Below are 24,361 nucleotides of genomic sequence, written 5' to 3' on the forward strand. Positions count from 1 at the left end.
GCTGGTCTTTCTTGGGCGCCCTGGAGCCTTTTTGACAACAATGGAAGCTCTCTCCTTGAAGTTCTTGATGATGCGATAGATTGTTGACTGAGGTGCAATCTTTGTAGCTGCGATACTCTTCCCTGTTAGGCCATTTTTGTGCAGTGCAATGATGGCTGCACGTGTTTCTTTAGAGATAACCATGGTTAACTGAAGAGAAACAATGATACCAAGAACCAGCCTCCTTTTAAAGTGTCCAGTGATGTCATTCTTACTTAATCATGACTGACTGATCGCCAGCCCTGTCCTCATCAACACCCACACCTGTGTTAATGGATCAATCACTAAAACGATGTTAGCTGCTCCTTTTAAGGCAGGACTGCAATGATGTTGAAATGTGTTTTGGGGGTTAAAGTTCACTTTCTGGGCAAATATTGACTTTGCAAGTACAGTAATTGCTGTTAAGCTGATCACTCTTTGACATTCAGGAGTATATGCAAATTGCCATTACAAAAAATGAAGCAGTAAACTTTGGAAAAATTACTATTTGTCTCATTCTCAATACTTTTGGCCATGACTGTAGACGCCCACTGCGGTGATGGAGAGGCGCGATTAAGCTGGGCAGTCATTTACAGCACTAACATATGGTACAGAGTTCAGTCTGGGGTAGTGCAGCAGACGGGACAGGGACCGGCCGGTGTAAGAGGCCCAGAGAGCTTTGCTTAACAGTCAGACTGACTTGCAGCCTAGCGGGAAGAACCGCTCCTAATTAAGAGGAAGATTGTATTGACACCCTTATGATTGTGAATGCTAGTCAGATAGCATGGAGAACTTGCTATAAGAGTTATAGTGTGCTTGATAATAACATTGAATATTGTATACTGTAAATACTGTTTTCATATTATTTCTTTTCTGCTAAAACCACGACTCCCTACACCCACATTGGAAAAATAAAGTTAAATTGGTTACATCTGCCTTGCCCTTGTCTGCGTATTGCATCCCATGACAAAAGTGCCAGGGTATGATTACCAGTGTCTGAGTGGTGACTGAAGCTGCTCCATGAACTGGGAGCTGGCGACTCCCAAAGTTCATTTTCTCCTGGTAGTCGCGCTGTCAGTAAGGCGGCCGGACAGCAGTGAAACATTATTAACCTGCAGATCAACCATATATTTGCAGGTTAAGTGTTTGGGGACATATGTTCCCTTTTAGGATATATTAATATGATCATCTCCAGCTCCAGGACTGCCATAATAATTCTACAAGCTTCTGAGAATTCCTGGCTAGTATAATGTCTGCACAGAGCTAACTCTAGAGATTTTTGCTCTGGATTCATAGTTTTTACACCATATACTGTTCTGATCTGAAAGAGCTAATCTTTCCAGAGCAATATGGGAGCTCAGCTACACTGTTAGGGCTAATGAAGACGACTGTACTTTCAGTCTGAGTGCGATCCGGCAAAACATCAGATTGCACTCAGACCGGTCTTATTTTATGGGGCCGTGCACATGTCCGATTATTTTTCCTCTGACAGTGTCTTGTCAGAGGAAAATAATCACAGCATGCCTGATTTGCATCTGGAAATCGTATCGCACTTGGCCATGCAAGTCAATGGGTCCGTCAAAAGAAAAAAAAAATCGGACTGCACTTGGATAACATCTGAGTGCAGTCCGATTTCCGGCGCACATTGACACAATGGAGAAGATGTAGACATTTTTTTTCCATCTTCTCATCCGAGAGAATCGGATCACACTCTGATCAGCGTGAGTAGCATAATCCTCCCAATTCTCTCGGATGAGAGAAAATACTGTCGTGTGACCCTAGCCTTAGGAGGAATATTAAACATTGTAATATATGATAAAACTACAGAGGACATAATGTCACCCCCTGTCAGTCTGCAAAATTTTATTTCAGATCCTAAAAGCAACTGATGTTTTTCGAATCCTGCAAAAACACAAGTTTTCCACTTATTTTATTCCATTTTCAGTTATGCAGTGACTGAAGGGTGCGACTTAGCCTATGGGCCAGATCTTTTGTCCTACTGCAGAAAGGGCAAAGGGGGGAGACTTCTGCTGCAGCCAGTTGCCTACCAAAAAAAAATGACACACTAGTTGCTAAGGATATATACTGTATATATCTCATCTCATTTGAAAGATGGCGATAAAGAGAGAATGCTGCGGTATAAAACTTTACATTTTAATAATTATTAAGATTCATAGGGAAAATTAAAAAATATCAGTTTTTTTTCATGGCACACTCCCGAATATTTAAAAAGCTTGGTTTTAAAGGGAACCTGTCATGTAAAATAGCGCTATTAACCTGCAGGTGTGGTGTTTGTGCTTTTGTATGTATTTAATTGTTTATGGGGCCATTGTCTCCTAATTGTAAGATGCTTACACATCTTCATCTGTTCCCTATTGTCAGTTTTGTCGCCTATTTAAAAAAATTCACATATATCGGCTATCGACCAACCAGTTCATGCTGACGCACCGCACTCTCATCACGATCGATCGTTTTTATGTTCGCATGAACGATTATTTACAGTAAGGAATTATCTGCTCTTGTAAATTATAGCACATCCGAACCTTGTATTAGAACTGAAGCAAAGCACCTGAACACTAAAGGACTTTGCTGGAAATATCACTGTCATTGATTTATTAAGATGTGTGGATGACAGTAGCCTGGGGCTTTCCAGCTGTTGCGATGCTGCAGCCCTGCGGCTCTCCTGACGTACTGTGAGTTTTGGTTTCGCAGCAGGTGGAAAGCTCCCGGTTTGACAACACTGCAGCAGTCAAATATACACTAGGTCTAGCATTTCCTCCCATGAGCTGCATTGCAATCCTTTTTATACAACAGTTGTACAGGAGAACAGATCTCCTAAATGTTGGGTACTGCAAGTATGTGATACGCATAATCCCGGCCACATTCCAACTAGACTGTTTCTGGCCTTGCTCAATACACTTGCATGGAGTGAGGCCGCATCCATCTAATTGGAATGTGGCCTGTAGTATACATATCACATACTTGCGGTCATATGACCTCCCGCATTCGGAGAATCCTCACAGCTCTTGTCCGTGTTCGGCGCTTAGCACTGGACACTAAATATCCGGTACGAACCCCAAACTTCTAGGTTTGGGTACGCTTCTCTTTAGTAGTGACAGATTCCCTTTAAATGAAATTCCAAATAGTATGTACAGTAAGTGAATACACAATAAACATTTTGTAATTGACCTCTGAACCTCCTGTTATTCCAGTTTTATCGTGCAAGGTCTGATTTGTGTTTCTTCTATTCTGAAGGTCGGTTGGAAAACTACTAGAGATTATTACACCTGGATTTCAGCCCGGAGCAACGTGGACAACACAGTTCTGTTCAAAGGTCAGAGTTGTGTATGAGGTTATTAGAGGGAACCTGTCTTGTAAAATAACACTATTACCCTGCAGATATGGAGTTAATCTGCAGGTTAATAGTGTTCTGACACCGTGTGGCGCCTGCACTGAGAGCCCTGCTGCCAGGAGGAAATTAACTTTATTCCCCAAGCAGCCTTGCTTTTCGAGTCATAGGGGTGGCATCGACACAGCTTCAGTCACCGCTCTGTGCATAGAGAGCGGTGGCTGTAAAAGCGGCATTGGCACTGACTGACAGCCATCATTAGCCATCAGTCAGTGCCAGGGGTGCGGATACAGCCGCCACTCTATATGCACAGAGCGGTGACTGAAGCTGTGTCTGTGCCACCCTATGAGTCAAAAAGTGAGGCTGCTGGGGGAATAAAGTTAATTTCCTCCCGGCAGCAGGGCTCTCTATGGGGGCGCCGCACAGTGTCAGAGCAGTATTAACCTGCAGATTAACTCCATATCTGCAGGGTAATAGTGTTATTTTACATGACAGGTTCCCTCTAATGTTTTCTGCAAATGAGTTCTGTTCCTGATCTGTCTGTGTCCAGAAAACCATGATATAACATATGGGTTGATAGAAGATAGATAGAAGGTATGGGTAGACGTAAAGATAGAAGGACTTTGTTGGAAATATCACTGATTTATTAAGATGATATAAAGTATGGGTATAACATCGTACACACTATATCCACATAATACTGCATTATTAAATACATGGTCAAAAGGGCATCTCTGATTTCGGATTGCTGATCACATCATCTCCCAGAGAAGTCACCTATGACAGAATATAGCACCAGGAGTGCTGGACCTTTAGACTATCATTATATTAAGGGGACAGTGGATTGTATTTTAGGAATATCAGCATCACTTCAACCCAAAACATTAAAAATATTGATTTTAGAAAAATAAAGCTTTGGCTGAGGGACTATATCAGCCTGCCTTTCCTCTTATTTAGCGCCAGGAGTAACATGGCTTATCGTTTTCCAGCATACTATCTACCCAGCGATGATGACTACTACCAGTTCTGCTACGTGGACCACAATGGAGAAGTGCGAGGAGTCAGTATTCCTTTCCAGTTCAGTTACAACTCTGAAGACGAAGATATCCTGATGGTGACACCAGAGGTCTGATATTGCCTGTACTTTCTCAACTATTGTTTTAGAAACCGTTAAAATTCAGGAAATCTGGATAAAAGTTAAATTTTACAATGTTCATTTATGGAAAATTATACTTTTATGTTCCCTAAAGGCATTTGCCATAATATCATTGGAATAGACTATATGATCCATAGGGTACAACCCACAGGACCCCTATCAGGTAAATGAAGGGGCATTGGAGTCCTTTCATTGCATTACCCAATGCAATGACATAAATTTGTTGAAAGGTAACTCCTCAAGAATAAACCTTATTGGCTGTGATTGGATCCAAATTCCACTACAAACTAGATTGTCTTCTGTTGGACCTTTTGGGGCTTATAATTGTGACAGAGCCTGACCCACTATAAGAATAACTAGGCTTTTATTTTATTTTTATTAAAGCCAGTTTGACACTGAACCTTTTTTATTGACTACTGACTGGCTACCAGATTGTGTGCTCTGAACTAAAGGAAATTTGCTGATAGTTGCTGATTGGATGGCTCCTGACAGCATAATTTTTTTTTTTTGGGGGGTGGGAGTCTATAAGTATGGCACATCTAGAATTGGCAATCTTTGCCCACTCTTACTGGCAGTAGCACCAAACCCTGTCAGATTTCCTGTGCACAGTGCTCTCTTCAGGTCAACCAACAAATTTTCAATTGGATTCAGATCTGGGCTCTGGCTGGGCCATTCCTAAGCTTTGATCTTCGTCTTGTGAAGCCATTCTTTTGTTGGTCTTCAGCTTTTTAGCTTAGGCCTGTAGGTTTTGATGCAAAATTGACTGATATTTGGAACTGTTAATAATTCCCTCCACCTTTACTAAAGTCCCAGTTTCAGCTGTCAATAAAACAACAACCCTAAAGCATAATGCTGCCTCCACCATGCTTCACTGTGGTATAGTGTTCTCTTGGTGATGCGCAGTGTTGACTTTGTGTCAAATATACCTTTTGGAATTATGGCTAAAAGTTCTTTTTCTGTAAAGTGCAACTAAGAAAATATCAGGAAAATCCTACTAGAACACCTACATTTTATATAGGGTTAATCAGAATCACTGTAAATGATGGCAGCTTTGCACTGACTAATATTTAACATGAGTGTAAATGTGATTGGCTAATTCTGAACACAACCACATCCCCAATTATGAGAGGGTGTTCATACATATTCAACCACATTATTTTGGTTTTGTTATTTTTATTTTCCTTCTCCAAAATTATTTCAGTTTGTTTCTCAATGGATTTGTACAAATTATGTGTAACATTGAATGTGGAAATAGTTCTGAAATGATTCTTCTTGGTGTGATTTTTTTTTTTTACATGATAAAAACCTGGAATTTTAAGAGGTGTGTAGACTTTTTATATTCACTGTAAGTTTTAGATTAAGCTCCAAGAGAAAAGTTGTAACACTTTATATTCACAAGGAGAGAGCTGTTTCAGGTTCCACCATATGACCATTATGGAGTCTATCTGCTTGAAAGAGGGCTTTGGCCGAAACATTGCTACAAGGCTTTTGTTGGTACTCTGTTGTAGGCTTAAATAAATCCCTATAAGCAGGGGTGGGCAATTAATTTTCCTGAGTGGCCACATGAGAGACTGTGAGAGTTGTGGAGGGCCGAACCAATAGGCTGAAATTAATTCTGCTCCATATTAATATCAATATATTATAATTATATTAATTATATTAATATTATTGCATGACTTAATATTGAGCAGAAGTAAGTATGCTGACATCCCCAGATATACCGTTTGAACCCGAATACAGCCCCTTCTATATACTGTATGAGCCCCAAAGTCTCCCCATGTCCAACATGAGAGCCCCACGCAGCCTCCCTATGTCCAGCATGACACCCCCATAGCCTCCGCATGTCCTGCAACAGAGCCCCATAGCCTCCCCATGTCCTGCAACTGACCCCAAGAGCCTCCCCATGTCCTGCAATAGACCCCCAGAGCCTCCCCGTGTCCTGCAACTGACCCCCAGACCCCAGAGCCTCTCCATGTCCTGTAATAGACCTCAGAGCCTCCCCATGTCCTGCAACAGACCCCTAAAGCCTCCCCACATCCAGCAGGACACCCCACACCCCCATAGCCTCCCCATGTCCTGCAACAGACCCCAGAACCTCCCCATGTCCTGCAACTGACCCCCACAGCCTCCCCATGTCCTGCAATAGACCTCAGAGCCTCCCCATGTCCTGCAACAGACCCCTATAGCCTCCCCATGTCCTGCAACAGACCCCTATAGCCTCCCCATGTCCTGCAATAGACCCCTATAGCCTCCCCATGTCCTGCAATAGACCCCTATAGCCTCCCCATGTCCTGCAATAGACCCCTATAGCCTCCCCATGTCCTGCAATAGACCCCTATAGCCTCCCCATGTCCTGCAATAGACCCCTATAGCCTCCCCATGTCCTGCAATAGACCCCTATAGCCTCCCCATGTCCTGCAATAGACCCCTATAGCCTCCCCATGTCCTGCAGTAGACCCCTATAGCCTCCCCATGTCCTGCAATAGACCCCTATAGCCTCCCCATGTCCTGCAATAGACCCCTATAGCCTCCCCATGTCCTGCAATAGACCCCTATAGCCTCCCCATGTCCTGCAATAGACCCCCATAGCCTGCAATAGACCCCTATTGTGACATGCAGCAATAGTGCTGTTGGTTTCAAAGCATTCAGCAACTATTAGGAGTAACACAAGCACATGAGAAAGGAAGTGTTGTGTTCCAGAAGCATCCAGCAACTAGAGGGGTTAACACAGTCACAGGAGAAAGGGAGTGTTTTAGCAGAGCTCCAGGGGGATTGTGGGGAAGTTGTTTACTGTCTGTCTGGAGACAAAGAGAAAGGTGGTGTGTGTGTTCTGTATCTCACAGAAGCGCCCCTGCAAGTGAAAAGGATTCAAGTCAGGAGTGAAGCTAAGCACAGGTCAGGTAGAGTTCCTGAACTAGCAGTGCAAAGTATTGTCAGGCAGAAAGATAAGGACTGGAAGAAATGGTGTCACAGGGATCATCTTCCTCAGCAACCCCCCCCCCCTCCTCCATCTCACTGTGCTGTAAAGAATGCTGGTTCATTAATGTGCCTTTGCATTAGAACTGTGCTATCTTGTACTACTGGGAAGACTGTGAACTGCTGTGCTGCTAAGGAAACTGTACTGTTTGTCACTGGAGCCTGTTGCTCATAAGACTTAACTTGCACTGGCTGTGCGGCTTCCTATTAAATGCTACTGTTCTACTGTTTACTAGGACTCTTGTCAAGTGTATCTGGACAACAAGTGAAATAACCTACGTGTCTGTGCCTGAGGGTCAATACCCCTGTGTGCCTGAGAGAAGCAGCAGCACATGGTTTATGGTCGCCCTGAGTAACAGTTCCCCCAGGATTCCAAAGAATTCATGTAACCTGTCTCGCCCCTATCTGAACCTAGCATGTAACACTATAGCCTCCCCATGTCCTGCAAAAGACCCCTATAGCCTCCCCATGTCCTGCAATAGACCCCTATAGCCTCCCCATGTCCTGTCAAACATCCCAAACACATTGAAAAAAAAAAAAAAAAAATTCACCTCACTCCCGTTCCCCCGATGCTGTGCCTCTGGCTCCTGTCTCTGATGCACTGACGCGATGACGGCGTCCAGATGGAGAGACATGGTCAGGCGGCGGTGACAGCAGGGTGGCGGGCACGGTGCGGTCCGTGGGCCACTGCTTCAGCCCTTCGGCTGTCTCGGTCTGCAGGCCGGACTGGAACAGCCAGAGGGCTGGATGTCGCCCGTGGGCTGCACTTTGCCCAGGTCTGCCTATAAGGATAGGTCTATATAGCAACATATGTCACGCCATAGCAATTTTCTGAAGTTGTGTGACAAACATTTGTGCAACTTGTCTGCGATTTGTGGTCACGCGACTATTTTGGAGCTCTGCTTTTGCTGTAAATAAAACAGATAAGTTGCATGTCATGTGCGACTTGCATTGAAGTGAATGGCAAGTGTGTCACGTGCGATTTGCCACCAGCAACAAAGTATCCAATACATTTGGAAACAAATATATTTGTATATGGCAGGTCGTAGTGTGGAACCATAGGAAAACAGTAGATCCAATGTTGCAATGTGTCACTGTAATTTCAGTCAAATGTTGACACGTAGCTACAGCCTGATCAGAATGAATTTTCACAGGTTGTTGGAAAATATTACTGTAAAAGCCAGAGAAAGCACACAGCATCACAATTGCCACTTCCTATTAGGTGAATGTGGCCATAGGATTGTTTCTTTTAAGATTCAACTTTTATCCAAATTGTAATTTTTGCATCAATAGGTTATGATGTACACTAGAAATGCAACCCTAAAATTAGTTTGCAATGTTTTTTTTGTAGAACATAGTGGAGAAACTGACAAAGGAGAATGCAGTTCTGCAAGGACAAGTATCCTCTCTGGAAGCTGAAACCCGGACCCAGGCTGGGAAGATCCAGAATCTCCAGGATGATTTACTCAGTGCTACAGAGAAAATAGAGAGGCTGGAAAAAGAAAATATGGTAACATACTAGTGCGTAAATTTACACTTTATTTACACTTTACATATTTATGTGAAGTGTAAATAAAGGAGTCGTCAGCTCTGGATAAACCATTTCATATAAAGTGATTAAAGTGGCGTATCTAGGGGGTGCAGGCATTTGCCCCGGGCACAGCCACCAGGGTGACGTCATCAGGCTTTGCTTGATGCAGCAGTCCAAGGTGTCTACCACATGGTGGCATTGTATGGGCAATGATTCTGTTGATGTATTTATGTACTGCTCTTGGTTCTAGTAATGTGTTCCTGTACTGATGGTGGCTCTGGTGATGTATTCCTGTGCTAATGGTGATTCTGATGATATATTCCTGTACTGCTGGTGGTTCTGGTGATGTATTTCCATGCTGATAGTGGTTCTGGTGATATATTCCTGTGCTGTTATTGGATGTATTGCTGTACACATGTAACAACCCATAACTTGTGAAACATTAATAAAGTACTGTACCCTCTGACAAGTTAGGGGCTACTACATTTGTATTTTGTTAGAAGCATTAATTATAAAATTTAGCACTGTAGCATGCCAAATCCTAATAGTGTTTAACATACTCACGATCAAGATTCTGCTCTGCTTGCTGGTTCCAGCGGCCATTACATGACCACTCATATGTGATTTTCATACTTAGTCATGTGCCAACTACCTTCTCTTCCTGCTTTTCTCAATGAAGCAGAGGCTGTAGTATTTCACTAGACATTGACAGAATTAGGAAGAGCAGCTAGTTAGCACATGACTATAAATTGTATATGATGGCTGCTCAAAACGCAGTTGTGTATAGGAGGGGGTGCCAAACTGAATTTATGTCCTGGGTGCCAGAGAACCTAAATTCGCCCCTGAGTGCTCCCCCTAACCATAATGTCATCATGTAGTGTTCTGCTGCTGGGATTGCTAACATTCAGCAGTTTTCTGTGAAATAACCTAAAAGCAAGGGTTTGTCTCCCTGTAGCACCTCCACAGGTAAAATTAAGCATTACACAGTTCTTATTGTAAACAATAGTCTATGTACTTTACAGATGTGCCATGTCTTCCATTTGCTGAACAAATGTAATCTTTATTGTGTAACTGGGGTTGGGCGGTATAACAAGAAATGGAAACTGAGAATAGTTTATGTAACTGGATTCCATTGTTCGTAGACTTTGACCTGTAATCCAATACATATTGAGTTTGTTCCTTCCTTGTTCTTTCAAAGACTATGTCCACACTTTGTATATTTGGTGTATATTTTGCCACAGTGTATCTGCAACTTTATTGCTGCAAAATTCACATATATTACATGTGGATTCTTTGTTGTGGATATGGTAAAGATTTCAGACTTTCTGTTGCAAAAGGTGAAATCTATGTTAAATCCGCAAAAAGAATTGACATGCTGTGGATTTAAAAAATCTGCACCGCAGGTCAATTTACGTACAGAAAATATCCGTAGTGTACAGATGAGGTTTGCTGAAATCTCATATACTTCCTTGAACTTCAGTATGCTGCAAATTTACTGTAAATCTGCACCAAATATACCAAGTGTGAACTTTGCCTAAATGTCTTATGTGACATATAACATTTTTTAGTAGATTTAACAAAGTGTACTCAATAATGAATACAAAAAATATTAAAATCCATATAATACCAACGGAGGAGATGCTAATTATTCAAATGAGTAAACATGTATTGCAGATAAATATAAAGCCTAAATATACTGCAAAAAATATATGTCGTATATTTTTTTATTAGACAATTAAGTAGATTGATCATTTACATACAAGTTTTATATGCATATTCTGAAGACTTACTAAGGGATGTGGGTGATTGTTTTTCAAAATATTGTAATTCAGAAACGCACATTTTTCTAAGAAAATGATACACAATATTATAGTGTCTTGTGAAGTAGGAGAAAATCATTAATTATTGCTTTATATATTAAAGGAGCTGACAACCCATGCCAAGAATCATGAAGATGAAATTGACACTATGAACAAAACCATTCAGTCAGTGAACATTGAATTGCAGATGTAAGTGTACACTGATTGTCACATATTAAATGTATAGATGTGCATAGCTAGCAAACAAATGAATGGCAATACAGATATACACAGCTGGTCTCTGGTAATGGTTACAAGGATATGCTACATTGTGTGATATAACACATTATATGACATGGATGTGCAAACCCAATGTACAATCTTATACATCTTTGCAGGCAAAGGAGTCAAGAGGAGAAATTGCTCTCAGAATTTAAGGAGATGGAGAAAACAATGGATAAAATTAAGGAAGAAAAGAAGCACTCTGAGGTTGGAGCAAAGAACAAACATCTAAACTATTTCCCATTTACATAATAATTAAATTGCAATTTCCCGTGATCTACTTCTGACGGGCAGCAGTTACCCTAAGGCTAGGTTCACAAAAGCTTATAAATAAAAAAAAATGTTCAGAGTTTCATGCAGAAAAGTGGGATGAACTTTTTTTTTCTCACTGGTCATCCGTGTGCAGTCCGTAGTCATTCAGTTTTTTTTTTTTTACAGCAGCTGTTATTCATTTACTGGACAATGCAAGTCTGTAACATAGGAAACTGTATCTGTAATAATCGGATGCTATGAGTGGCCATGTATGGCATCCAATTTTTTTTTTTACGAATCCATAGACTTGAATGGATCAGTCTCATCAGATTTACAGAAGAAACTAGTGAGTGTTGCAATTTTTTTCGCACCCTGAATTGGTCAGTGAAAAAAAAATGTCCCATTGAATAACATTGGTACAAATACTGTCTACAAGCACTTGGACCAAAAATACGGTCGTGTGAACGAGCCCTAATGGTGACAGAATCAACTCACTCTCTGCCACTCTTTGCCATGTTTTGGTTTAAAGGGTTATTTCCTATTTACTTAGATGGATATTGTCAGATAGTGCTTGTTAAAAGAAGCACTGTTGCAATTTACTGCTTATTATAATTGGCAGCTGTTCTTCAGATTTTTTGGGCCAAATGAATCAGAGCTTTCAAGCCAGAATTCTGGCGTAAAAACTTTGAAAAGTTGCAAAATTTTGGCACCAACATTTTGCTACTTTTGGCATTTTCATGCCAGTTCCTCCCAGCTCTGACAAAATGGGCTGAAATAGTTTCGGACATGGCGCACACAACTCAACAGACGCTCCACATTCATGAGGTGTGCACCTCTTCATTATTAGCGAGCGTCTAGCCACCGTGAACAACGCCAGTCTTGATGAATCGGGCCCTAAGACTTTTCTTTTGTTTATAGCTTGTTGCGTAGAAAATCGACCACCGCTGCTGTCTCTCTTGTTACCAGTGTGCTGAAGCTGGCTGGGATTAGGAGACAACAGCGGGCTCCAGCAATCCTGGCCAGCTTCACCACAGTAGTTACAAGCAAAATAGAAAAGAGCTTGCAAACCCATGTTTTGCTGTCAAGCAGTGGTGGTCAGTCTCCAAGGCAACAAGCTGTAAATAGAAGAAAAATGTTAATGTATCAAGAAAATTTCAATAGGGACTATATCCCCTATACAGCTATGTGCTTAGTTTATATTGTCAGTTTGAGTTTCATTCTATAAAAAACTCCATGATAGGTTTGCTGTTATTAAAAGGAAACTCTTATATCTCACTTTAAAATCATTACATCTTGAGGACTTGGAGTTGGAAGGACTTGGGTATTCTGGTAACAAGTAACTGGGCAGATTAGGGTGGCTGGGACCTGCAGTACTGTCCAGTCTGGCAGTATGTGTGTGTGCTGTCCAACTGAAGTAATCAGGTCTCTGCTGCATGCTATTGGAAAACACCACACCCTACTTAAGCTCCCAGCATATTGTTGGTAACTACCAGACATAGTGTTGGGCTCCTCTGGTTAAGGGCTGTGGGCTCTGTGCCTGTCTAGTATATGTGTTTCCTGTTTTGACCTCGACTTGTTTATTGGTGTTTCTCCTGCCTGAATATTTTGTACCTTCTTTGCCCTCTTGGTTTTGACCCAGCTACCAGACCATCCGCTTGCCCTGGTTCACTCCTCTGGAGAGCAGCTCATCCGTGGAAGCAATTTAGTGGACCCCATTATACGACCAGATCCCCGTACAGGGGTTAAAGGGTTCAGGCCAGGGTTCCTCCAGTATGTGCTAGACTAAGTGGCCTCTGACAAGTCTGCCAGAGTGGGCCATTTTGGGCCTGTCGCCTCTGACGGATGTTAATCAGACTGTGGAAGGCCCTACTGCAAGAGGTAGTAATGGCAGACACTATAACAGCATTTAACAAAAAAAAGCTGTGTTTTTTTTTTTTTCCGCACAAATGGCATTGTGGTTATAAGTAATGGTAAAAAGATTGAACTTGATAGACTTGTGTCTTTTCTCAACCTATATGACTATGTAACATGATGTTCCTTTTAGGTGCAATGACTAGTTGGAGAGGTTTTACTTCGATTAACTAATCGATGTCACATTAGTGCGTGTTTGACTCCTGGGACCACTGCTGATCATGTGATGTAACACGCACTCCTCCTCTGTCAGTGATTGCCAGTGACACCTTGGTACATCACATAGTGGCTACGCCTGGTATTGCAGCTCCGTGCCATTCACTGATTTGTAGTAAGGAACAGTATCTGTCACTGCAGGATGTTTGGAGCTATGCTTGGTAGGCAATGAATGAGATGTGTTACTCATTGCAGCGCCGCGACCACTTCAATCAGCAGTGGTGCTGGGAGTTGGACATCCTCTAGTCTGATATTGATGGCCTATCCTAATGGTTATTCTCATTTCTGATGCTTCTGGCATATCCACAGGATATATGCACTGAACTATTTTGGGAACTCCATTCAAAGCATCAGTGAGTACATCAGTAAATGTCTGAGCTAGGACTGCCCCTTTAAGTTACAGTAATCAGAGCATCCATCCTAATGATCCCTCCTCCTGTTTGAGCCTCACAAGGACCAGGATAGATTTTGATCCTCTGGAAGTAAATGGTGAAGCTCTTAAATTACTGGCAACAAGCGGAGATCTTGAAAAGCTATAAGAAAAATCTATAACTGCACAACGAATACTCTTTGTAGTGTTTTGTTTCCTTTTGAATATATAAATGTTAAACCCATCTAATACAAGAAAAAACATTGTGTGTAGCCCACAGTAAGTGCTCATAAATTTCTTATATTTCCAGAATCTGCAAATCGACATAAAGATCGCTGAAGAGGAAAAACTAAAGCTAGAGTCCGAGCTGAAGCTGTATGTATATGCGGAATATGAGGTTTTCTATCATTTCTCACATTTGCCAGCGGTGACTGTCTTCATATTATTTCTGAGCTTGGTATAATAATATCTTTAATAGCTAAAGACATTTCATGGTTATTGTGCCAGCCAGGGGTGGATTAAGAGTAGCAAGGGCCCCGGGCAGTTTAGAAGCTGTTGGCCCCACACCCCCACACCTGATGTATCATGTGACATGTCACATAATCCCCTTTGATAGATCATGTGATAGTTCACGTGAAATTAATTTGGCACAATATTAATATATTCTAATCATTTTTTACATTAATTGTATGACTTCATATTGAGCACAATTAAGTATGCTGACATCCCCTATATACAGTATGAGACCCTACATACAATATGAGCTGCCACAATCCTCCTATACACAGCGGGATGCCGCACATAGCCATCTATACACAGCGGGAGGCCGCACGTAGCCATCTATACACAGCGGGAGGCCGCACGGCGCCATCTATACACAGCGGGAGGCCACACGGCGCCATCTATACACAGCGGGGGGCCGCACGGCGCCATCTATACACAGCGGGGGGCCGCACGGCGCCATCTATACACAGCGGGGGGCTGCACGGCGCCCCCCCCAGATACAGCGGGAGGAGGCTGCATGCACACACAAACATATACAGACATATACATAAACACATTTGAAACACAAAAATACATATAAACAGACATCACACAATGCTATCTGCACACACACTTACACTCACGTCACTCACCATCCCCCGGCTCGGCTCCCATCCTCCAGCTCCTCTCCGGTGCAGCATTGCAGGGCGCACACTGCATGATGTCACACTAGCAGACACGGCCACGCACAGGGCCGTGTCTCCTAGCTGTGACGCGGCCGGGCCAGCACAAGCACACAGGGAAGTTAACAGGTGCAGTGCTGGCCCGGCCGAAGAAGAAGCAGGGGCACTGCGCAGCTGCTGGGGGAGCGGTCCGGGGGACCCCACCGCCTCTGTCTGCCGGTGTGTGCTGCATTGGCGCCGCACATATTATAATGAGGGCAATCTGGCCATGGACCCCCCGGAGCCCCGGGCCATAGCCCAGATTGCCCTCATTATAATCTGCCTATGGTGCCACCCAGGTATCACCATGGCAAAACTTTCATCTTGATATTCATGGAACACGATTTTGTAACCTTTGTGGACATATTAATATTTGATCTCCATATATCAAATATAAAGTTTATAAAGATTAGGTGGCAAAAACAAATTGACCTAGCAATTAAAAAAATAAATCTAATAAAGGCATATCATCTGATTCATAGTACTGTCCCATTGGGGAAGGCAAACAATGCCCCTATTCCTCGTGTACCATATAATAATACTGGTATATTTTATAATGCTGACTTTTTAGGTGGTAGAGTGGCCTCCGCTCCTGCCCTAGCCACCAGGGCTCATGTACAACCTCTGTATAATCCATATATCTGACTCTGTTCAAATACTATCAGTATTGACCTCCTCAAAGAGGACCTGGATGCCTTTCTTGAAAAATATATTACAGGTTATGAGCACTAGATTCTGTGATGGGACATTGATCCAAGGAACTAATCTGATTGCTGTATGTGGAGCGGGAAGGAATATTTCCTCTAATATGGCACAATTCACATCTGCCTTATGGGATTTTTTGCCTTCCCCTGGCTCAACGTTTTAGAATATAGGTTGGACTCAGTGGACATGTCTACCTTCAACATTAAAAACTTATCACTGCATGTATTCATGTTAGATTACTATCATTACTATTTCCTGTGTATACCTGTCTGTAAAGGTTCATATAGCAGAGTAATCAATAAATGTGTTGTATGAACGCTCGTTCCTGATAATTGTCTCTTTAAAGACACCGGCAATCATCAGATGAACAAGCAAGAAACATTTTTATTGGCAGCACATTGATGCTTATATACAGAGGATGTGCCGTCAATAACATGATACTGTATGGGGGGCTGAACATCCGTATTAGTGATCGTTCTGTCCCCATCATTGTTCGTCAGCATGTGTAAAATGATCGGCTAAAGACCTAATGTATAGTCGATCAGCTCTTGTTAATGGTGCATTGACTGGCCGAAACTGTCACCTCTAAATGCACCACATGGCATAATTATTATTCTATCTTATCCTCTATAGGTGTGAAGAAAAAGAGAAAAAGTTTCTTGCAGAAAGGGAAGAGTTAAAACAAACTCTAGAAAAAACAGAGGCTGAAAAGCATCACTTACAGGTATAGGATGTAGGCTGGGTACACATCACGTTTTGGCCACATGTTCTCCATTAGGGTTTCCTCCTGATTCTCTCTCCCCCTTCAAAAAATGAAAAAAAAAAAAAGATTCAAACTTGCTACCAATAGAGTTTCTTTTTTTTTAATTTTCCTCCAGCCGTATCTGTCTTTGAAGTTGAAACCAATAGTGTAGTCTGCAGCATTCTGATATGGTGAAAAAAGCTGAAGCAGAATCCAAAGTTGCATGTTTTCTCCCAGTGCCGCTCTAGATGATCGACAAGTCTCTCCTGATATACACACATGGGAAAGACCTGTGAATTGACTAGAGCAATGTGGAGAGATCTTCAAACTATGTTTACTCTGCAAATTGCCTCTTTAGAGAGAGAGAGGATTTCAACTCTGGCGCCACCTATTGGTAGCAGCGATCCTACAAGTCACAATTGACCCTTTAACGAGTCGTGCAATATGACTTAGGATAAAAGCCAAATCAGAATCTCAATTTGCAGATACGTTGTTTCGGGCTATTGGCCCTCGTCAGTGCAAAGTATGAGAACTGATTTGGCCTCTCACCTAGCCGGTATGTCACTATCCACAAGGAGAAACATTACCCCTTTGACCTCAGTCCAGAGCCACTCACCTAGACAAATCAGTTCTCATACTTTGCACTGAGGAGGGCCAACAGCCCGAAACACTGTGTCTGCAAATTGAGATTCTGATTTGGCTATTATCCTAAGTCCTATTGCACGACTCGTTAAAGGGTTGATTGTGACTCTGGCATGCCAAGGTAAGCTTCCTTACCTTGGCATGCCAGAGTCGGTTTGTCACTCTCCACAAGGAGAAACGTCACCCCTTAGACCTATGTTTACTGTGACATGCCACAGAGTTTCATTCATGGCTGTGCTCTTGATGCCAGGTTCTGATTCATGTTTCCCGTGGTTTGGCCAGCATGAATTACGGTGGCAGATTCCCTTTAAGTATGTACCAATCAATATGTTATCACATGTCCTATGGATCGGTGATGACTTGTTTTTACCAGACAACCCCTTTAAGGATAGATCCATACATAACTAGAGATATTGCCCATGTTCTGCGATGATGATGATTATCTTTATTCTTCGTTCACCTTTCAGAGTGAAGGCATGGCCAAGCAGAAGTTGGTGGAGAACATGACTTGTACTGTTAATCAGTGGAAAGAGGAGAATGTTAAACTGAAAGAAAAACTTGAAGTAAGCATTATACTATCAGCTATACCATATGGACATACAATTTATTTTTTTTATTGGGGGTTGCTTTTTACTTCTGCTTCATTAGTCCACAGCTACGATAAGTGGCTGCACCTTAGCTCCAGTGTGGAAAAGATCATCCTATTTCTTGATATGCTCTAGCAGCTGCATAACCTTATTCCATACTTTACACTGCAGCTCTGCTTGTTCAGATTAGAAGCTGTGTATAAAGAGAGTTTATTTTACTAGAAGGTGTGAGAAACAAATGATTGTATAGTACAAGCAAATGAACCACAAAGGAATTATTACACAAATGCTGAAAAAATAGTGTTAGTGCAGCATTTCATGAGCCAGTAGAACTTTAATATGTATCGTTTAAGAATAAGCTGCCATGTGTGTAGATACGTAATAACATTATTTTTGGCCATTATTACTTAGTATGTATAGACAAGCTGCTATGATGTCTTCCATGCACAGAATACAGATATGATGGATTCCTGCTCTTCTTTCTATGTAAGGGTATGTTCATACTAGGCATGTGTTTTTCTGCAGAAAAACCTGATTTGGCAGGAAAGAAGCTGCGTCAAAAACGCAGGTTTTGGTGCATTTTTGCTGCGTTTTTGAGGATCCCAAAGTTCAGCTTTGCTTCCACCACAGAAGCATGAACACAGTTCACCAATGCAAGACATATGTGAAACCATATTAACCAGGATTTCAAACATAACAGTGGGGGAGGTGAATAGTTTACCTAAGACACTGGCAGTGCATTGAGTTTGTAGGTCACTGTTTATTTATTTTCATACTATGGTCTGCCATTGAGTTGCCACAGGTATTGTTCAATCTCACATGTAGCTCAGTCAATGTTTACATTTATACCTCACTAATTTAATCGGTCCTAATCCAAACTGCCATCTCAAGATGGTAAAATCGCAAAAATAAATGAGTTTCACATACTGCTGTACTTGCTTTTTTCATTAAAAACGCAACAAAACCTGATGGCTATGTTCACGCTAAGCATTTTTTCACTACACATTATTTTCAATAGGTTAAAATCGTAGAAAAAAATGCTAAAAGAAGTGACATGCTCTATTGTGCAAAAGACCAAGCAAAGCACAAAATACTGATGACACAAAAACCAATGTGTGTGCATGAGATTTCTGAAATCTCATAGACTTTGCTGGTACTGTAAAACGCAGCTGAAAATTTGCATAAAAACCCCGCTGAAATGCCTAGTGTGAACATGGCCCAGTCAGAAGCCACATGGTGGACATTACATAGTAGCATGGTTGACATTTTACATAGCAATATTAAGCTAAAATTAAATGAATTTTGCTACAACTGGGCTCTCTGTCGGGTTTTTCACTGTGCTGAGTGCTTGCTCCTCATTCCTACTCCCTACCCCTCTTGATAGAATATTATAGGAGCTGTAACCTGACACCTAACTGTGCTGACTGTCCTTGCTTTAACCAAGATGGATTTGAGCTGTTTTTCAGACTAGATGACTAGATATGGTGAGTTCAGGGGGAGGGGAAGAAGTGTCCTCTAAGTCAGGGTTCCCCAACTCCAGTCCTCAAGGCCCACCAACAGGTCATGTTTTCAGGATTTCCTTAGTATTACACAGGTGATAATTGCATCACCTGCACAGGCAATAATTCCATCACCTGTGTAATAGGAAGGAAATCCTGAAAACATGATCTATTGGTGGGCCTTGAGGACTGGAGTTGGGGAACCCTGCTCTAAGTGGAGAAAAAAGCATATTTCTCTGATAACATTCCTATTACAAAGTTCCTTCTTCTCTGGTACTATTGACACATACGTTTGTTGAAAGGAACGTGACCATTTAAAGAGGAAATTCTGAATCTTCATTTACGGCTGTACAGCTTTCTGAGCTAAGGTTTGGGGTTGATGTTGACCGTTCCCACAAACTTCTGAAAAGTGCCTGAAACACTTTGTATTGAATCTATTTTTCCTTATTTAATGCACACAATAGCTATTAGAAAAAGTACATCAACTACAGTATCAAGTATATTAACAAAATGCAAAACGTCTACATTCTGGTTGTGCATTTGATTTTAGTAAAGCCATTTTTGAGTGGAAACCTAACAGAGCCATCTTTCCAAAATATTCTCTTTAAAGATCACCTGTAATCAGAGTTTAGTTACTAAACCTAGATCATGACACTGTAACACCTGTACACAGCTTATAACAAATGTCCGTTTCAGTCTAGCAGTTTATTTTTCTATTATGGCAGTGCAGAAGATATGTAAACGGTGTACATGGGGGCCAACACCAAACACCAACTTCATGACTCACACCCCTTTCAATCTGAAACGGCACCCTTCAGTGTTTCATGTCAGCACTACCTGCACATGCTCTGTTTTTCTTCTACTAGCAACAACTTGATCACTGCACGTGCTCGGTGTGTACTAGTGGAAGCAGATCAACAGAGCATGTGCGGTATTTTGGCACAGCTAGTGCTGGTGTCCAAAGGTTGTTAATGAAAAAGGAAGGGGAATCATAAGAGCCATGACTCCAAGACTGTACCAAGCTACAGCACCACCCTGATGACTTCATGCCGCAGGTGCTGATATTAAAGTGTTTTTTTTTCTGCTGGTCTGAAAAAGGGATGATTGTCTACATAGACTATAAAGCTGCATAAACCATGGGTGGTAGAATGGAGAATGTAAAACCTTTGGTATGTGCAGACACTGAGTGTTTGTAGTGGATTTCTCTGCAGGAAACTGTACAACATGCACATTTTTGTTGTGTTTTTACATGAGTGTTCACTTGCTATTTTTGAACTGCAGACTTGAGAAAAAAAACACATTGGTTAAAATACACAAGGGGGAAAAAACATGTACGTGAGATTTCCAAAATCTCATTATTTTTGCTGGTACTGTTAAGGTATATTTATAATACGCAAGTTTTTATTGTATTTTTATTTGCCTTTTCAACCCATTCATTTTAATGAAGATAAAAAAAGCAACATGTGCATGAGATTTCATAAATGTCATTGATTTTTATGGTACTGTAAAATGCTGCACAAAATGTCACCTGTGAACATGCCCTAAACTGAGTATTTGCAGTGTTTTTTTTGTGTGCAATGTGTGAACAAGTCCTTATTCTTTTCTAAATGTTGCAAAGACATTTTCTAAATCTCTATCACAGACTTCTTGTATTACTTTCCTGTTAAGAAGAATGCCATTTTAAAGTCTTAAGATAAGTCCCAGCAGCGCTAACACTGATTTTCTTCTACAAGTTGCAGACATGTACACTGGAAAAAGAGAAGAGCGTGAGCGAGAATCTAAAGCATTCACTGCATCAAGAGGTAAAGATGTGTCTGAGCGCTGCACATGGTACATAGTCACCCTGAGAAGTCCCGATGTCACTACCGCAGATTAGCTAAATGTCTGTCGCCACTTTACTCTGTGATGATCTATGATATAGAAGTAAATGAGAGATGATAGAAATGTTGTGTCTGATACACTCACACACTCACTATCAGGGTAGGTTCACACAACCTTATAGAAAAAAAAAAATTTCATCCAGGAGATGCAAACTTTGGATAAATTTGAATTTTATTCAAGGAAAAAGAAAACAAAACATACATAAAATGTATACAATAAAAGGATCAATAAGCAGATTGGCCATGCCTATTATAGAGAATCTGTCAGCAGGTTTTTGCTACCTAGTCGGAGAGCAGCATGATATAGAGACACTGATTACAGTGATGTGTCACATCCTGAGCTGCCTGCTGCAGTTTTGACAATCTACTACTGATAAATCAGTGATTTTATTACTAGAGGGCTAGTAAATCTGCGGCCATGTAGTCCTCCATATTCATGAGCTCTGTATAAACTCGCTTCCACCACTGAGTTTTCCGCCTATGCAGTGCACACAGAAAGCTGCCAATCAGTGGTGTTGGCGGGGTTATACAGAGCTCAGCATTCAGAGAATTGGGAGATCTGCAGCAGATAAGACTAATTCTATAAAAAAAAATAAAAAAAAAAATAAAAAAAAAACTACAACAAGCTGCTCATTAAGTGACACATCACTGGAATCAGGCTCTTATTATGCTGCTATCAGGTGTGGTAGCAAAAACCTGCTGACAGATTCCCTTTAACAAGAATCTAACATTAACTGGTGTGGCAAGTCGACTCGCTCGGCTCTCCTGGAGGCAGACTCAGGACACACGTTCTCAGGTTTCCTCTCTGCTGGTTTATTATCAGCCATAAACTCATGCAGGTTTCACAGGAAAAACAAACATTGACCCCTCTGGGTTAAACGAAAAAAAAACAAAAACAAAGTATAACTCAGTCCATAGATGAGCGGGTTCCGCCCGCTCTCGGTAGCATAAACTGCACTGCTAAAGTCCATGTGAAAAGCTCTGCAGCTTCCACAATACTGTCTGGAGACTTCCCTCTCCAGACCACACTCCAGAGGAAAAAAAAAAAAGGGACTGAGCTTTTACTCATTGCTCAGCCACACCCTGAGGGGAGGTAGGGGGAATGGCGTCCCGCCCTCTTTGCCATTCCCATAAAACCGCACACCCTTTAACAGAGTAAATCTACCAGCATATAACATGCTGGCAGAAAAATAAAGTAGGTCTTAGTTCACACAGGAGAGCATCCTGAGTGACACATACCTCCCCTCACATGTAAAAGCAGTGACACTGTCACATATTCCCCCCCCTCTGCCCAAAGCCGGGGGTTTGGGCACCTTCTGATACCAGGCAGGGAATCCTAGAGAGGGCATCTGCATTCCCATGTAACTTCCCGGGCCTATGCTCCACGTGAAAGTTAAACTCTTGAAGTCCTAGGAACCATCTAGTTACCCTGGCATTTTTACCCCTCTTCTCCCTCAACCATCTCAATGGGGCATGGTCTGATACTAATCTAAACTTCCGGCCTAGTAGGTAATATTTCAGTGTATCCACGGCCCATTTTATGGCTAAACACTCTTTCTCTACTATGGCGTAGTTCTTCTCGCAGGAGGACAGCTTTCGGCTTAGATAGAGAATGGGATGTTCTTCCCCATTTATCTCTTGGGAGAGTACAGCCCCTAGACCAACCTCTGAAGCGTCCGTCTGGACCACAAATTCTTTCTTGAAGTCTGGCGCGACCAGGACCGGCTGCTTGCACAATGTTAGCTTCAACTGTTGAAACGCGGTCTCCGTTTCTTCCGTCCATTTCACCATGGTTGATTTGGTGCCTTTCAGAAGATCCGTTAGTGCCGCGGCAATCATGGCGAAATTCGGGATAAACCGCCGGTAGTATCCTACCATTCCTAGGAATGCTCTCACCTGCTTCTTCGAGAGTGGTGGCGGGCAGGTTTGAATTGCCTCCACTTTCTTGATTTGCGGCTTTATTTCACCTCTCCCAACAACATAGCCCAGGTACTTGGCCTCCTCCTTCCCGATGGCACACTTTCTTGGATTTATGGTAAATCCTGCCTTCCTTAGCGCGTCCAGAACGGCCTGTAGTTTAGGTAGGTGACTAGCCCAGTCTGGGCTAAAGACCACAATATCGTCGAGGTAGGCTGCGGCATACTTCTTATGTGGGGCTAGGATCCGATCCATAGCCCTCTGGAAAGTGGCTGGGGCCCCCTGTAGTCCGAACGGCATCCGCGTGTATTGAAAACACCCATCAGGTGTTGAGAAAGCCGTCTTCTCCTTAGCCATCTGGGACATGGGGATCTGCCAGTAGCCCTTCGTCAGGTCGAGAGTGGTGATGTACCTCGCCGGTTCAAGCCTCTCGATGAGTTCGTCGACGCGGGGCATCGGGTACGCATCACACTTGGATACCTCATTCAGCCGGCGGTAGTCATTACAAAACCTCCACTCTCCATTGGGTTTCGGCACGAGGACGATTGGGCTCGACCACCCACTCTTTGACTCCTCTATTACTCCGAGGTCTAACATCCTCTTCACCTCGGTCGAGATCACCTCCCGGTGTGCTTCCGGAATCCGATACGGCTTCAGATTCACTCGTACGTGCGGCTCTGTCAGCACATCATGCTCTACCACTTGAGTATGCCCCGGCAACTCTGAGAACAGCTCCCGATTCTGCTGTAGCAATTCACGACACTGTTGCTTCTGGGCCGATGATAGAGTCTCTGCAATAGTGACCTCCTCCACCTTGCCTTCTGGTGCGGCTCCCAGGCAAGGAGTTTCCACAGGTTCACGGTCCCGCCACGGCTTGAGCAAATTTACATGATATATTTGATGCGGCTTTCTTCGGCCAGGCTGGTGGACTTTATAATTAACCTCGCTGACTTTCTCCACCACCTCGTATGGCCCTTGCCACTTGGCGAGGAACTTGCTCTCGATGGTAGGGATCAGCACCAAAACACGGTCCCCGGGCTGGAACTGTCTTCGTCTCGCCGACCGGTTATAGACCCTTGCCTGGGCTTCCTGCGCCTGGAGGAGGTGTTCCTTCACGATGGGCATCACCTTTGACATTCTCTCCTGTAACTGGGCGACATGTTCGATGATACTCCGGTGTGGTGTGACTTCAGCCTCCCAAGTTTCCTTGGCGATGTCTAGGAGACCTCTTGGATGCTGCCCATATAGGAGCTCAAATGGAGAGAATCCAGTGGAGGCTTGAGGAACTTCTCTGACCGAGAAAAGCAGGAATGGGAGCAGGTAG

At 42.6% G+C, this 24,361-nt stretch overlaps 1 protein-coding gene across 2 annotated transcripts in view; it reads left to right on the forward strand.

The window, feature by feature from the left end:
- CALCOCO2 (calcium binding and coiled-coil domain 2) overlaps positions 1-24,361 on the forward strand; it is a 100,129-nt gene that overhangs the window by 42,337 nt on the left and 33,431 nt on the right. For both annotated transcript variants that reach the window (XM_073683524.1, XM_073683525.1), the window contains exons 3-11: positions 3,274-3,352; positions 4,357-4,493; positions 8,851-9,009; positions 10,954-11,039; positions 11,228-11,318; positions 14,171-14,235; positions 16,404-16,494; positions 17,622-17,717; positions 20,974-21,042. In XM_073683524.1, the coding sequence (XP_073539625.1) occupies positions 3,274-3,352; positions 4,357-4,493; positions 8,851-9,009; positions 10,954-11,039; positions 11,228-11,318; positions 14,171-14,235; positions 16,404-16,494; positions 17,622-17,717; positions 20,974-21,042 (873 nt within the window). The remainder of the gene's footprint in view (positions 1-3,273; positions 3,353-4,356; positions 4,494-8,850; positions 9,010-10,953; positions 11,040-11,227; positions 11,319-14,170; positions 14,236-16,403; positions 16,495-17,621; positions 17,718-20,973; positions 21,043-24,361) is intronic.

This window comes from Phyllobates terribilis, unplaced genomic scaffold (genome assembly GCF_046119375.1).
Source record: "Phyllobates terribilis strain yellow unplaced genomic scaffold, ASM4611937v1 Scaffold_5__5_contigs__length_657084704, whole genome shotgun sequence".
In the NCBI taxonomy this organism is placed as follows: domain Eukaryota; kingdom Metazoa; phylum Chordata; class Amphibia; order Anura; family Dendrobatidae; genus Phyllobates; species Phyllobates terribilis.